Raw genomic sequence first — 15214 nt, 5'->3', positions numbered from 1 at the left:
TGACATTTCAAAACCCCTAACTTCAGGGTTATATCCCAAGAACCAGTAGATTATGTGCAAATCAGGCTCTATTCACTAGCTCCTTTGAAAAATAATTTGAGAGTGTGTTGAAGATGCCAGGAGGGATACCCAGGTGTCGTAAACATTCTCCAAAGTGCGCTTTTACTTCAAAGGGGCTGTTGCTACGGAGGTTCTAGAAAGGAGAATGGAACAGCCAGATGGCTTCTGCAGGGAGTAGGAATGCTCTATGTCAGGGCTGAGGCAGGTGATTTTGGGTTGTTCCACCGGGAGCAGCACACAGTGTCAGACAAAGAGGAAGTGACGAGTTAGTCAGCAGGCCAGGTTCCAGAAGACACACAGGGGAAGACCAGGGGGAGGTCTATAAAGTAGGAAAGTGCTTAGACCAGACAAAAATGCTAGCACCTGGGTAAAGTCAGCTCTCAAGGAACCCTGGAGCTCTGAGAGGACACTAGGTAAATAAAGCCCACAGATAATCCCCAAATCGTGTTTGATTCTCACTGTCACCTTCCTTCATTAGCCCTGCTTTTAGTACCTCGGCCACAGGGCCCTTCTTTTTGTTGCCTGAAAGACGTTATGGAGTACTGAGAGGCGAGATAAACTAAGAGACAGAAGGTCTGCCTTGGGCTGAGAGGAGTGGGAACAGCCTGGGCCTAGGTGAGTTCAGATCAGGGATCTAGTGCTAGTCCTGTCACTTATTATACAAGTGATCTTGGGCCAACTGCCAAGTGCTATAAGCCTTAGGTTCTTCGTCTGTGAAGTAGGTTTGATAAGCCCGATCTTGTAGGACTGCTGGAATGTAATGTAATTAAGTAAAGCAACTGGCACAGTGCCTCCTGGCATTTGTTGGATCATTAATGAATGGCAGTAATTTCTAAAACTTTATCTCTCTTTCCTCTGGGACTGTGTGTGTGTGTATGTGTGTGTGTGCATTCCATGACATCTCAGAGAATATGCAGCATTCTGGGACACAAAACATCAAGTGAGTCAAAAATGCTACTTTGTAGATAACAGTAAATTTTCCCCATTAGTGGATGTATTTTTAATTTGGATATGAGGAAGTCTTCTCCAGCTGAACGCAACTCAAAGCTCCTTGAATCTGAATCAAGGACTAACTCCTTTCCTCCCTCCCAGTGCCCTTCCGTTCAAACCACTATTTTCATTCATTTCATCCTCTTTGAAAATATGCTATTGCTTAGAGTTGTCCAAATTACACTCAAGATAACCTAATTAAAACATCCTTTCAAGGGAGTGGGCTCTGGCTCTGCCAGACTATGGAAAAAGTGCCAGCCTCTGGGCACCACTTCAAAGGATTATCACCCTATCATCAGGAAATCCTTGCAGACAATGTGTATAGAACACTTTACACACTGCATTGAGTGGCATGGGGACAAGACTGCAGGACACTTTCCACACCTGCTCCAGGTGGAGATTTCTCTCTGGTTTACCCACATCCCAAAGGAACTGCTAAAAGAAGTTTTCCATTCTAGGTTTTGCTCTCATCTGTAAGACACACCTATAGGAATAAATGAGCCAGTGAGCCAGGGCTCTCATTTATTAAGATTTAATTTCACATACATTCTTGAATTAGCCAAGCAAATCCAGGCACATAGCTTTAATTTTACAAAACAAAAGACTAAATGGGATACGGGAATCCTGGGATAATCATCTTTCATATTTTTCCCTATTTCTTGATCCCATCTATTTTACTGCTGGGCTCTTTCACATTTTTAAGGAAATTCCTATTCCAATGCCATGCTATCCTGCATCAGGCCACAAAATAAGATGGAAGGCTTCTGAATTTGTTTTACGGAATGGCAAAATTCTTATTCTTAAATCTGATAAGCAGCAATAAATATGTAACCAATGTCATTAATACACCTAGACTCTGAAACTAATAATCCTTTTACAAGGAAGAACATTTGAAAAATACCAAAAAGCAAAAAAAGATAAAATCTTCAACTCAACCCTCCACTGCTTAGAACCTTAATTGACCTCTTCAAACACAGAGTGGAGAATCTCCCTCAGAATTCACTCAAGGCAGGAGAAGCCGCTAGATGTGACACTGGAACTTTCACTGGCTATAGCAGTAGTACCATCGGTGGTGGCAACTTTCGTCTGGGCTCTCTCTTTCTCATCTCTCAAAGCTTCCTCATACCAGGATTGGAAGGAAGTGGGGTCAGCCCCACTGACCTTGGCGAAAAACTCCAGGACTTTCCTCTTGCTGGTTTCAGCATGGGCCCTTGGACCCCACAGGAATTTGTAGCATGGAGTATTGCTGTTGGGCATCTGCCAGTACTCCAGGTACTTTTCCTGCACTAAATCTTTGGTGATGAGCTTCCTGGGCTCCCCATAGATGAAATCCTTCCTCCCAGCATACACCTCAATCATATTCAGCACCTCCCAGATCCTCTTCTCAGGGCCACGGTTGCCTTCGATGAAGATCACACCCAGGATAAGTATCAGGAGGCCTGTCTTGGGCATGCCCTGGTCATCAGTCAGCATCCCATCATAGGTGAGGTCTAGTGTTTTGATGAGCACATAGGAGTGGCTGGTAGGATCCACTTCCTTCACTTCAATGCCAAAGACAACCTCCATGCACTCACAGACTTTCCTGAAGATTGCAGGGAAGTGGCCCTGGTGCTCTCTGATGATACTCTTCAGCATCTCTGCCTTTGTGATGGGCTCCTTTGTTATATACTTAACACTCAGGAACTGCACCGCTTCAGCCACCTTCTTGTTTAGCTCATCACTGAGCAAGTACTTAGGATCTGTTGGAGACTGAGAAGTGCTCGGACCCTCTTCTCGGCTGCTGGAGCCCTCATTTGATTTGCTCAATGGAGTGGCTTTGATGGCAGTGGGGGAGGAGCAGGTTTTCTGAGAACTCTGGGGAAGACTTGTTGTTCCAGCAGCAGGCACCACCTCTGGGGTGCCCTGGATCAAAGGAGAGACAGAGGAGGAGGCAACCTCCTTCCCCTCAGCTACAGGAACCTCTGCACCCATCAGGCCCTGAACCTCTCTTTGGGCCTGAAGGTCTAGTTCAAGCTTGCAGCACTGATTCTTCTGACCGTGAGGTATGATGACTTGTGTTGGGGGCAGCAGGCAGGAGTGTGGGCAGAAGGTGGGTGATGGGTGCCAATTGGCCTGAGGGAGAGAGGAAGAGTGTGAGAAACTCAACCTTGTCAGTTCTGACAAAGGCCATCTTAACAGGTCTTCCCTTAGATAGTGCTCAAGGGGTCTCCTGTCTTCCTGATTCATCTGTCCCCTAAGAACCTGTTGGAAGACCTGAGAAATTTCCTCAGGGTGTAGCCAGCTGGCACGGCCTGCAGATTCCAGGTCAAACAGTAGGGTGTGTGAGGTTGGCCACTGTGCTGTCCCTTCTGTTCTGGTGTGGGTAGGGGCCCTTGGTAGATATTCAGGGTCCTTACCTTGACTGACTCCTGGCACTGCCTGGCCTCCTCTGCTCCGCTCACCCAAGGACATATGCCTCAGACCAAGGCCCTCCCTCCCAGGGTTACTTGAGCCCCTGTAAGAGAAGTTGAGGGGGCACCTCAGGCTGCAGACTGCAATTACAACCCTGGCTCTCCCAGTGCTAAGAGGAGGGGGAGGGCCAGACTTTGTTATGTCCCCACTGTCCTGGGGTGGGTGGTCCCCTCACTGCTCACTCAGGTCCTCATCTTTCTCTTGACAGGACCTGGACTCCACCCCTCTGCTGGCTTGAGACAAAAGTCTCAGAACAAGAGCTCACAATCCTGAGACATCTGGCCACACCTCTCTAGGGCCTCCCTAGGGTGAAAGCAAGGGCTGGATGATCTCTGTGGGGATCCCTCTCTCCTAAAATAGGGAATCATCATCAATCTTCATCTTGGGATTCTTCCTTCTATTTGACTTGAGGTCACCCTCCTTAAACCAAGGCCTCACTTTCCTGATACAGCAGAGGAGGAAGTGAGGGGGTGCTGCATTCAACCACCAAGCCCTGGGTCCTATCACGGCTGACAGCAGGGCAGGGAGGGGCTGGGCCCCATCTGTTCTTGAGTAGGGGGTCCACCCCATCCTTAGATTTATCCCTCTGCTGAACTGAGTCCAGCGCCTTGAGACCACCAGGTGGGAGTGAGGGTGTCCTACATCTGGACACCATGCACCAGGGCCTCCCAGGGTAGAAGCAGGGCAGAGAATGGGTCTTATCTCTCCAAGGGCTGGGGGGGCCCTCAATCCTTATCCAGGGTCCTCACTTTAACTTCTGGCAGCGCCTGGGGCTGCTCCCTGGGCTGACCAATGTGACTCCCTCTGCTGATGTGAAGTTGCCCTATCAAAACAAGGCCTGCACCTCCCTGAGACCAATGAGACAAAAGTGAGGAGATGCCACATCCAGCCACCCCTGCCTCAGATTCCCCAGGCCAGCAGGGCCTGGACCTAGTATGTTTTGGGGTGGTGTGTACACTTAGTCATCCCTCAGGGTATTCACCTCAGTGCCCAGCACGGGCTGGGACTTCTCCCTCTGGTGACGGGAGTCTGGCTTCCTCAGACAAAGATCCTCACCTCCCTGGGACTCCTCATGCCAACTGGAAATGAGATGAGACTCAGACTGACCTGCCTAGGGACTCCCAAGGCTGATAACAGGGGTTGGGCAGGTTTCTGTGGGAACTTCTTTGTACGGAGTGCGAGTCACCCTCAGCCCTTCAGAAGCTATTCATATTTACTCCTACAGGGTCTGCATTCTTTCCCTTCTTCTGTCCTGAGGATGCATCCCTCATGCCAGGGCAGTGTCTCCCAGAGATGCCAGATGAGGAAGTGAGAGAAGCACAGGGGACGGGAGGAGGATGCCTCTGCCTAACAGCCCCAATTGGGGTCTCCCAGGGCTGAGAGAAGGAGCAGGACAGGTCTGGAGACCCCTCGATCTGACTCCTGGTGGGGCTGGGGCTTCTCCCTCCGCAAGCTGAAGTTCCACCCCTCAGACCCAGGCTGTCATCTCACTAAGACTGCCAAGAAGGGAGTGAGGCTGGGCCTCAGCCTACAGGCCTGCCCAGGGTCTACCAAGGATGAGGCAGAGGCTGCACAACTCCCTCTGTGTTCTGGCTTGACAGTTACCGTCAGTCCTCCTCAGGGAATTCATATCTATTCCCTATAGGGTCTGAAACCCCTTCTTTTTGCTAACTTGAGGATGCTTCCCTCAGGCAAAGTCCCCCATCTCCCCTAGACACCAGGCAAGGAAGTGAGGAGGATGGAGGGGACATCAGTGCCTGACAGCCCTGCCTGGGGCCTCTCAGAGGTTTCTGTGGTGCCCTCTTTATCCTTTCAGCCCTACCTAAAGGTCCTCACCTTTATGCCTGGTAGGGCCTGGGACTCCTCCCTCTGATCACCAGAGGTTGGACCCTTCAGACCAAGGCCCTCACCACCCTAAGACCCCGGATTTGGAAATGGGGGGTAAAAGGGGGAAGTTCACTGCTTTATCTCCAGAGTCCTCAGGGCTGACCGAAGGGATCAGGGTGAATTTCTGTGGAGATTTCTCTGGGTTCTGTGGAAGGGCATAGCCCTAGTCCTTCCCAAATGATTCATTTTTACTCCCGACAGGGCCTGCAGGGTCTCCCTTCAGCAGACCTGAAAACGCAGCCCTCAAGCCAAGGGTCCCAAGTCCCGGAAACCGCCCACACACAAGTACAGATGACTGGCGGAAGTGCCTCTGCCTAACTGCCCCGCCCTGGGCCTCCCAAGGCTGACAGCAGGGATGGGGGTCTGTGGCCCTCTTCTGTCTGGTGAGCTCCCCTCAGCCCTCCATAAGGGTCCTCACCTAACAGCCTGGCAGAGCCTGGGACTCCTATCTCTGAGGACCCGAGGCCGCGCCGCCCCTCAGAAAAAGCCCTCAGTTCTCTCAGACTCCCAAGATGGAGGAGCAGATACAATACATCCGGCTTGCCAGGGGCCTCCCAGGAATGACTGCGGGGGCAGGGTCGGCGGAGAAGGGGCTGGGGCATACTCTGTGGTGAGAGCGCTCCTCAGTCCTTTGACTCCTCACCTTAATCCCCGGCAGGTTCTGGGACGCCTCCAATTGATGAAGCCTCCGGTCCCTCAGAATCCCAATGTGGAAGTTCGGGATACATCACACCCAGGAACCCTGCCTGGGACCTCCCTCAGGAATGACTGCAGGGGCTGAGCGTGACTGAAGGCCCTTCTACCTGTGGTGAGAGGTCCCCTCACTCCTCCCTCTGGATCCTCACCTTGAAGCTGGGCAGGGCCTGAGACTCCTCTCTCTGCTGACCCAAGTCCAGCCCCCTCAGGGAAGATCTCGCTTCCCTCGGATTCCTGAGGTGGAAGTCAGGATATAACATGTCGGAGTATCCTGCCTGGCATTTTCCCAGGGCTGACAGCACGGGCAGAGTGGGTTGCATTCCACTTTACTTGGGATGAGAAAACCCCTCAGTCCTCACCTTGACTTCTGGCACTGCCTGGGCTCCCCCCTCTGTCAACCTGAGGCTTCACCCATCAGATCAAAGCCCTTACCTTACCAAGACTACCAAGATAGGAGTGAGACCAGGCCTCAGCCTGACAGGCTTGTGTGAGGTCTACCAGAAGTGAAAGCAAGGGTAGAGTGGGTTTCTGTGTGGCTCTCTGTGTGTTCTGGGTTGGGGTTTACCCTCAGTCCTCCCCAAGGTATTGTGTTTTCTCCTAACAGGGCCTGCACCCCCTGCCTTCACAAGGTCCATATCTCTGAGATGCCCACCACAGAAATGAAGATGGTGTGGGTAGTGGCGCCTGTTCTTGATAGTCCCGCCTGGGTCCTCCCAGGGCTGAAAGCAGGGGTGCACTTCTGTGAGGCTCCTCTGTCTGGGCTAGGTGGGTGGCTAATTCAGCCCTTCATAAGGGTCCTTGCTTTGATGCCTGGTAGGGCTTGGGATTCCTCCCTCTGACTGGAGTCCAGCCCCCTCGGATCAAAGCTCTCACCTCCCTGAAAATGTACCCGGTCTCCTGGTGGAAGTCAAGGTCTGCCACATGTGGCCATCATACCCGAAGGTCTTTCAAGGCTAACAGCTGGGGTAGGATGGACGTGGGGACCAGTCTCTTCTGTGGTAGGAATTCTTCTTAGTCCTCCCTCAGGATCATCACACTGACACCTGGCACTGAGTTGGCCTTCTCCTTTTGTAGCGCTGAGTCCATCCACCTCAAAACAAAAGTGTAAGACAGCAAGTAACCCAAGCTTGTCATCTTGGCGTATACAGGTAAGGCAATAAATCTGTAAATAATTTAAGGACAATTGACATATTTCCAATATTCTGAATCAATCAGGAATATTTTATAGTTGCCTCCATAAAGATCTTGAACGTTTTTTGTGAAGCTGTTTCTTAGATAAGTTTTGGATTTTCATGCTGTTGTGAACGGGATATTTTAAAAAATTTCATAACACATTTATTATCCTACACTTTTTCCTAGAGACAAATCAGTAAAAGTTTATATTGTCAAGGAGAGAAAGGGCAATATCCCTTTATAAAATTTAATTTTATTTTACTTCAAGTTTTGTTGAATTATATTTGACAAATAAAAATTGTGTGTACAATGTGATGTTTAGCTATACATATACATTGTGAAATGATTATGATAATCAAGCTAATTAGCATATTCATTACCTCACATACTTACCTTTTTTTTTTGCGTGTGATGAGAACACATAAGTTCTACCCTCTTAGCAAATTTCAAGTATACTATAGTGTATGATTAACTATAGTCACCATGCTGTGTATCAGATCCCCAGAACTTATCCATCCCTCATAACTGAACCTTTGTACCCCTTGACCACCATCTCCCCATTTCCGCCGCATCTCAGACCCTGGCAACCACCATCTCACTCTGCTTTTATGAATTCAACTTTTTAAGATTCCACATATAAGTGAGATCATGCAGCATTTGTCCTTTCCTGTCTGACTTACTTCATTTAGAATAATAGCTTCCAGGCTCATCAATGTTGTCACAAATAACAGCATTTCTTTCTTTTTAAAAGTTGAATAATAATATAGTATTCAAGTATATATATATATACACACACACACATTGAGAAATATTATATATATATATATATATATATATACACAAACAATGGAAATATATATATGTGTGTGTGTATATATATATATATATACTTACATATCACATTTTCTTTATCCATTCATCTGTCAACTGACACTTAGGTTATTTCCATATCTTCGCTATTGTGCATGATGCTGAGATGAATATGGGAGTGCAGATATCTCTTTCAGATACTGATTTCATTTCCTTTGGATGTATACCCAGAAGTGAGATTGCTGGATCATATGGTAGTTCTTTTATAATTTTTTGAAAATCCTCCATACTGTCTTCCATAGCAGTTGTACCAATTTACATTCCAACTGAGTACACAAGGGTTCCCTCTTCTCCACATCCTCTCTAAAACTTGTCTTGATAATAGCCATCTTCACAGGTGTGAGATGATAATCTCATTATGGTTTTCACTTGCATTTCCCTGATGATTAATGATGCTGAGTACCTTCTTTTGAGAAATGTCTATTCTAGTTCTTAGCACATTTTTTAATTCAAGTTATTTGCTTTTTGCTATTGAGTTGTTTGAGTTCCTTATACATTTTGGATATTCTCCTCTAATCAGATATATGATTTGCAAATATTTTCTCCCATTCTGTAGGTTGCTTTTTCACTCTGTTGATTGTTTCCTTTGCTATGCAGAAGCTTTTTAGTTTGATGCAGTCCCACTTGTTTATTTTTGCTTTTGTTGTCTGTGCTTTTGATGTCATATCCAAAATATCAGTGCTAAGATGAGTGTCTCTGTTTTCTTCTAATAGTTTTAAAATTTCAGGTCTTAAATTTAAGTTTTTAATCTATTTGGAGCTGATTTCTATGTATTGTGTGTGATACAGGTCCAGTTTCAGCCTTCTGTATGTGGATATTCACTTTTCCCAATCACTTATTGAAAAGACTGTCCTTTCCTCATTGTGTGTTCTTGGCACTCTTGTCCAAGATCAGTTGACTATAGATGTGTTGACTTATTTCTGAGCTCTTTATTCTGTTTCATTGGTTTATATGTCTGTTTTTATGCCAGTACCACACTGTTTGATTACTGTAGCTTTCTATTTTGAAATCAAGAAGTGTGATGCCTCCAGTTTGTTCTTCTTGCTCAAGTTTGCTTTGCCTATTCAGGGTCTTGTGTGGTTCTGCATGAAATTTAGGACTGTTTTTTCCTCTTTCTACAAAGAATGCCGTTGGAATTTTGATAAGGATTGTGTTGAATCTTTAGACCACTTTGGGTAGTAAGGACATTTTAGCAACATTAATTCTTCCATACCATGAACATGGAAGTCTTTCCATTTATCTGTGTGATCTTTAATTTCCTTCACTGATGTTTTTTAATTTTCAGTGTACAAGTCTTTCACCTCTTTGGTTATATTTATTCTTTTATTAAAAAAATATTTTATGGAGGTCACATTGGTTTATAAAATTGTGTAAATTTCAGCTATACATTATTATATTTCAGTTTCTGTATAGATTGCATTGTGTTCACCACCAATAGTCTAGTTTTTATCCATCACCATACATATGTGCCCCTTTATGCCTTTCACATTCCTCCTACTCCCCTCCTCTCTGGTAACCACCAGTCTGTTCTCTGTATCTATATATTCATTTGTTTATCTTTCACATATGAGTGAAATCATATGGTATTTGTCTTCCTCTGTCTGACTTATTTCACTTAGCATAATACCCTCAGAGTGCATCTATGTTGTCACAAATGGCACAATTTCGTCTTTTCTTATAGCTGAGTAGTATTCCATTGTGTGTGTGTATATATATATATATATATACATACACACGACATCTTCTTTATCCATTCATCTATTGATGGACACCTGGGTTGATGGGAATGCAAACTTGTGCAAGTGCTATGGAAAACAACATGGAGATTCCTCAAAAAATTAAAAATAGAAACACCGTATGATCCAGTTATTCTGCTACTGGGTTTTTATCCAAAGAACATGAAATCAGTAATTCAAGAAGTTTATCAATTTTATGGATCTTTCCAAAGAACCAGCTTTGGGTTTCATTGATTTTCTCTATTATTTTCCTATTTTCAACTTCATTGATTTTTACTCTAATCATTTTTCTCTCTGCTTTCTGTAAAATTTTGTTAAGTTGTAGTTTCATTTTCACTTAGATCAAAATTTGTATTTTTAATCTCTCTTTGGGCTTTTTTCTTTGACCCATGAATTATTTAGAAGTGTGTTGTTTAATTTCCAAATATTTGTGGGATACTCTACCTTCTTGTTATTGATTTTCAGTTTAATTCCATTGTGGTTTGTAAACATACTTTGCATGATTTCTATTCTTTTAAATTTATTAATGTGTGTAATGCTGTGAATTTGTTCTATTTTGATACATTTTCTATGTCACTTTAGAATAATATGTATTCTGTTGTTGTTGGATGGAGTATTTTATAAATGTCAAGAAGATCAAATTGATTGATAATGCTGTTTAGGTCACCTGTATCCCTACTGATTTTTTGCCTATTTGATCTACCAATTACTGACAGAGTGGTATTGAAGTCTCCAAATATAAGTGTTATTTGTCTATTTCGCCTTCCACCTCTATCAGATTTTGCTTTGCACATTCTGACACTGTTTTTAGTTGCATATAATATTGCTATATCTTCTTGAAGAATTGACTCCTTTTTAATTATGCAATGTCCCTCTGTATCCATGATGATTTCCCTTTTCTAAAGTCTGCTTCTATGAAATTAATATAGCGACAACAGATTTCTTTGTTGTTTTTTTTTTTTTGAGGAAGATTAGCCCTGAGCTAACTGCTGCCAATCCTCCTCTTTTTGCTGAGGAAGACTGGCCCTGAGGTAACATCCATGCCAATCTTCCCCTACTTTATATGTCGGACGCCTACCACAGCATGGCTTGCCAAGTCGTGCCATGTCCACACCCGGGAGCCAAACTGGCAACCCCTGGACTGCTGAAGCAGGACGTGCGCACTTAACCGCTGCACCACCTGGCCGGCCCCCAGATTTCTTTTGATTATTGTTAATATGGTACAATTTTTTCCATCCCTTTACTTTTAGCATATCTTAATCCTTGTATTTAAAATTAATTTCTTGTAGATAAAATATGATTGTATATTGTTTTCTATCACTTTGAGTATCTCTGTTTTTTAATGTGTGTACATGAACCATTCACATTTAAAGTGATTGTTGATATAGTTGGATTAATATTTACCAGATTTATAACTGTTTTCTATTTGTTTCATTTATTCTACATTTCTTTTTCTCTCCTCTTTTTTTGCCTTCTCTGATTTTGATTGAGTAATGTGATTCCATTTCATCTCCTCTCTTAATCTATCAATCTCATAGTCTATCAAATATACTTATTTTTCCAGCTTTAATGAAATATCATGGATGTATAACATTGTGTAAGTTTAAGGTATACAATATAATAATTTGATATATATATATATATTGCAAAATGATTACCACAATAAGGTAAGTTTAACACAGCCATCATCTCATATAGTTACAATTTGTTTTTGTGGTGAGAACTTTTAAAATCTACTCTCTTAGCAACTTTCAAGTATATAATACAGTATTCTTAACTAGAGTTACCATGCTGTGCATTACATCTCCAGAACTTAGTCATCTTATAACTAACTGCAAGTTTGTAACCTTTGACTACCTACACCCATTTCTACCCCCAGTTAGATCAATTAAGAATAAGAAAAATAAATCATTTTATTTCTTCTTCATTTATTCCTTCTCTGATGCTCTTCCTTTTTTATGTACAGCCAAAGTTTTGACCTATATATTTTCCTTCTGCATGAAGAACTTCTTTTTAACATTTCTTACAAGGTGCATCTATGGGCAATGGATTCCCTCAGTTTTTTTCTCTTTTTTTTTTTTTGAGGAAGATTAGCTCTGAGCTAACTACTGCCAGTCCTCCTTTTTTTTTTCTGAGGAAGCCTGGCCCTGAGCTAACATCTGTGCTCATCTTCCTCTACTTTATATGTGGGACGCCTACGACAGCATGGCATGCCAAGCGGTGCCATGTCTGCACCTGGGATCCGAACCGGCGAACCCCGGGCTGCTGAGAAGTTGAATGTGCGAACTTAACCACTGTGCCACCAGGCCGTCCCTCACTCAGGTTTTATTTATCTGAGAAAGTCTTTATTTTCTCTTCAGTTCTGAAGAACAATTTTGCTGGATATAGAATTCTAGGTTGATGGATTTTTTTTTTCTTTCAATACTTTAAATATTTCACTTCACCCTTTTTTTTCTGCCTAGTTTCTGATGAGAAGTCCACTGTAATTCTTATATCTGGGTATTAGTTTCCTAGGGCTGCCATAACAAATTACCATAAATTGGCTGTCTTAAAACAGAAATTTATTCTTTCACAATTCTGGAGGCCTGAAGTCTGAAATCAAGGTGTTGGCAGGACCACACTCTCTCCCAAGGCTCTAGGGAAGAATCCTTACTTGCTTTCTCCATCTTCTGGTGGCCCCAGACATTCCTTGACTTGGAGCTGCATAATTCTAATCTCTGCCTCCATTTTCTCATGACCTTCTCCCCTGTGTCTCTCCTTTGTGTATACTGTATCTTTTCTATTCTTATAAGGACATTTGTCATTGGATTTAGGGCCCTTCCAGATAACTCAGGATAATCTCATCTCAAGATTCTTCATGTAATTACATAATGCAAAGAAATGTGTTTTTTTTCCAAGTAAAGTCACATTCACAGCTCCTGGGGGTTAGAATTTATACGTATCTTTTGGGGGACCACAATTCAATCCACTAAAAGCTCTTTTTCTATAGATGAGGTGTTCCCCCTCCCACATCATCATTTATTTAGGTCTTCTTTAGTTTATATCTGCAGTGATTTGTAGTTTCTGGTGTACAGTTTCTCTACATCTTTTGTCAGATTTATCGCAATGTGTTTCATATTTTCTGATTTTAAGAAAATCATCAGTATGTATTTTAAAATGAACTGATTTTAATTTCAGTTTCTAGTTGTTTATTGCTAGTATGTAAAAATACAATTGAATTTTTGTATATAAATCCTGAATACTGCAACCTTGCTAAACTCAGCTATTAATTTTTACAGCATTTTTTTAGATTGATATTTTACATACACTACCTTGCAATTTGAATAAAGGCAGTTTTATGTCTCACTTTACAATCTGGAAGGCTTTATTTTTTTCTCGTCTTGCACTGGATAGAACCTTCAGTGCAAAGTTGAACAACCCCCTCCCACCTCCAGGTGAGCTCATCAGTTTTAGATTGTAGTTTCCTGGATGTAAACACCCGGAACAACTTTCAGCATGTGAATATCTGCCTCCTCTCCATCTACACTCAAAAATATCTAAATCTGGGTAATACTCTTTCTGAGATGAACATAAATCTCAGATTTAAAACAAAACCATAAACATCCAAAGAAGACTTAATACTTATCCTTCTCCAACTCTTCCAAAAAATTGAAGAGGAGGGGAGGCTTCCTAACTCATTCTATGAAGCTGACATCATCCTGAAACCAAAACAAGACAAGGACAACACAAAAAAAGAAAATTACAGGCCAATATCACTGATGAACATCCATGCAAAAATCCTCAACAAAATATTAGTAAATCAAATACAACAACACATTAAAAAGAGCATACATCATGATCAAGTGGGTTTCATTCCAGGGATGCAGGGATAGTTCACGATCTGCAAATCTATCAACCTGACACACCACATTAACAAAATGAAGAATAAAAATCACATGATCATCTCAATAGATGCAGAGAATGCATTTGACAAGATACAGCATCCATTTATGATAAAAACTCTAAATAAAATGGGTATAGAAGGAAAATACTTCAACATAATAAAGGTCATATATGACAAACCCACAGCAAATATCATTCTCAATGGAGAAAAACTGAAAGTATCCTTCTAAGAACAGAAACCAGACAAGGATGTCCACTGTCCCCACTCTTATTTAACATAGTATTGGAAGTCCTAGCCAGAGCAATCAGGCAAGAAAAAGAAATAAAAGGGATCCATATTGCCACATTGGAAAAGAAGAAGTGAAACTGTCACTTTTTTCAGGTGACATGATTTTATATCTAGAAAACCCTAAAGAATCCACTAAAAAACTTTTAGAAACAATAAAGGAATACAGTCAAGTCATGGGATGCAAAATCAACGTACAAAAATCAGTTGCATTTTTATCCACTAACAATGAAGTATCAGAAAGAGAAATTAAGAATACAGTCCCATTTACAATTGCAACATAAAGAATAAAATACCTAGGAATAAACTTAACCAAAGAGCTGAAAGATTTGTACATCAAAAACTATAAAAAATTGTTGAAAGAAATCGAAGAAGACACAAAGAAATAGAAAGATATTCCGTGATCTTGGATTGGGAGAATTAACATCGTTAAAATGTCCATACTTCCTAAAGCAATCTATAGATTCAATGCAATCCCTATCAAAGTTCCAACAACATTTTTCACAGAAATAGAACAAAGAATCCTAAAGTGTATATGGAACAACAAAAGACACCAAATAGCCAAAGGATTCTTGAGAAAAAAGAACAAAGCTGGAGGTATCACACTCCCTGATTTCAAAATATACTACAAAGCCATAGTAACCAAAACAGCATGGTACTGGCACAAAATCAGAAACACAGGTCAATGGAACAGAATCGAGAGCCCAGAAATAGACCCACACATTTATGGACAGCTAATATTCGACAAGGGAGCCAAGAGCATGTGATGGAGAAAGGAGAGTCTCTTCAATAAATGGTGTTGGGAGAACTGGACAGCCACATGCAAAAGAATGAAAGGAGACCATTACCTTGCACCATCACAAAAATCAACTCAAAATGAATTAAAGACTTGAATGCAAGACCCGAAACCATGAAACCTCTAGAAGAAAACATAGGCAGTATGCTCTTTGACATCAGTCTTAGCAGCATTTTCAAGTACCATGTCTGACTGGGAAAGGGAAACAAAAGAAAAAATGAACAAAGGGGACTACATCAAACTAAAAACCTTCTGCACGGCAAAGGAAACCATCAACAAAACAAAAAGACAACCTAACAATTGGGAGAAGATATTTGCAAACCATGTATCAGATAAGGGGTTAATATAAAAAATATGCAAAGAACTCATACAGCTCAACAACCAAAA

At 42.4% G+C, this 15214-nt stretch overlaps 1 protein-coding gene across 1 annotated transcript; it reads right to left on the bottom strand.

Moving 5' to 3' along the window:
• Nucleotides 1-2049: 2049 nt before the first annotated feature.
• On the bottom strand, nucleotides 2050-3501 carry LOC100055943 (putative MAGE domain-containing protein MAGEA13P). Its single transcript, XM_014729227.3, has one exon. It carries the CDS (start codon nucleotides 3499-3501, stop codon nucleotides 2050-2052), a length of 1452 nt encoding a protein of 483 aa, XP_014584713.2.
• Nucleotides 3502-15214: the final 11713 nt, after the last annotated feature.

The sequence above is a fragment of the Equus caballus genome, chromosome X, assembly GCF_041296265.1.
Source record: "Equus caballus isolate H_3958 breed thoroughbred chromosome X, TB-T2T, whole genome shotgun sequence".
NCBI classification, from domain to species: domain Eukaryota; kingdom Metazoa; phylum Chordata; class Mammalia; order Perissodactyla; family Equidae; genus Equus; species Equus caballus.
This window is presented reverse-complemented; position numbering and strand designations above follow the sequence as displayed.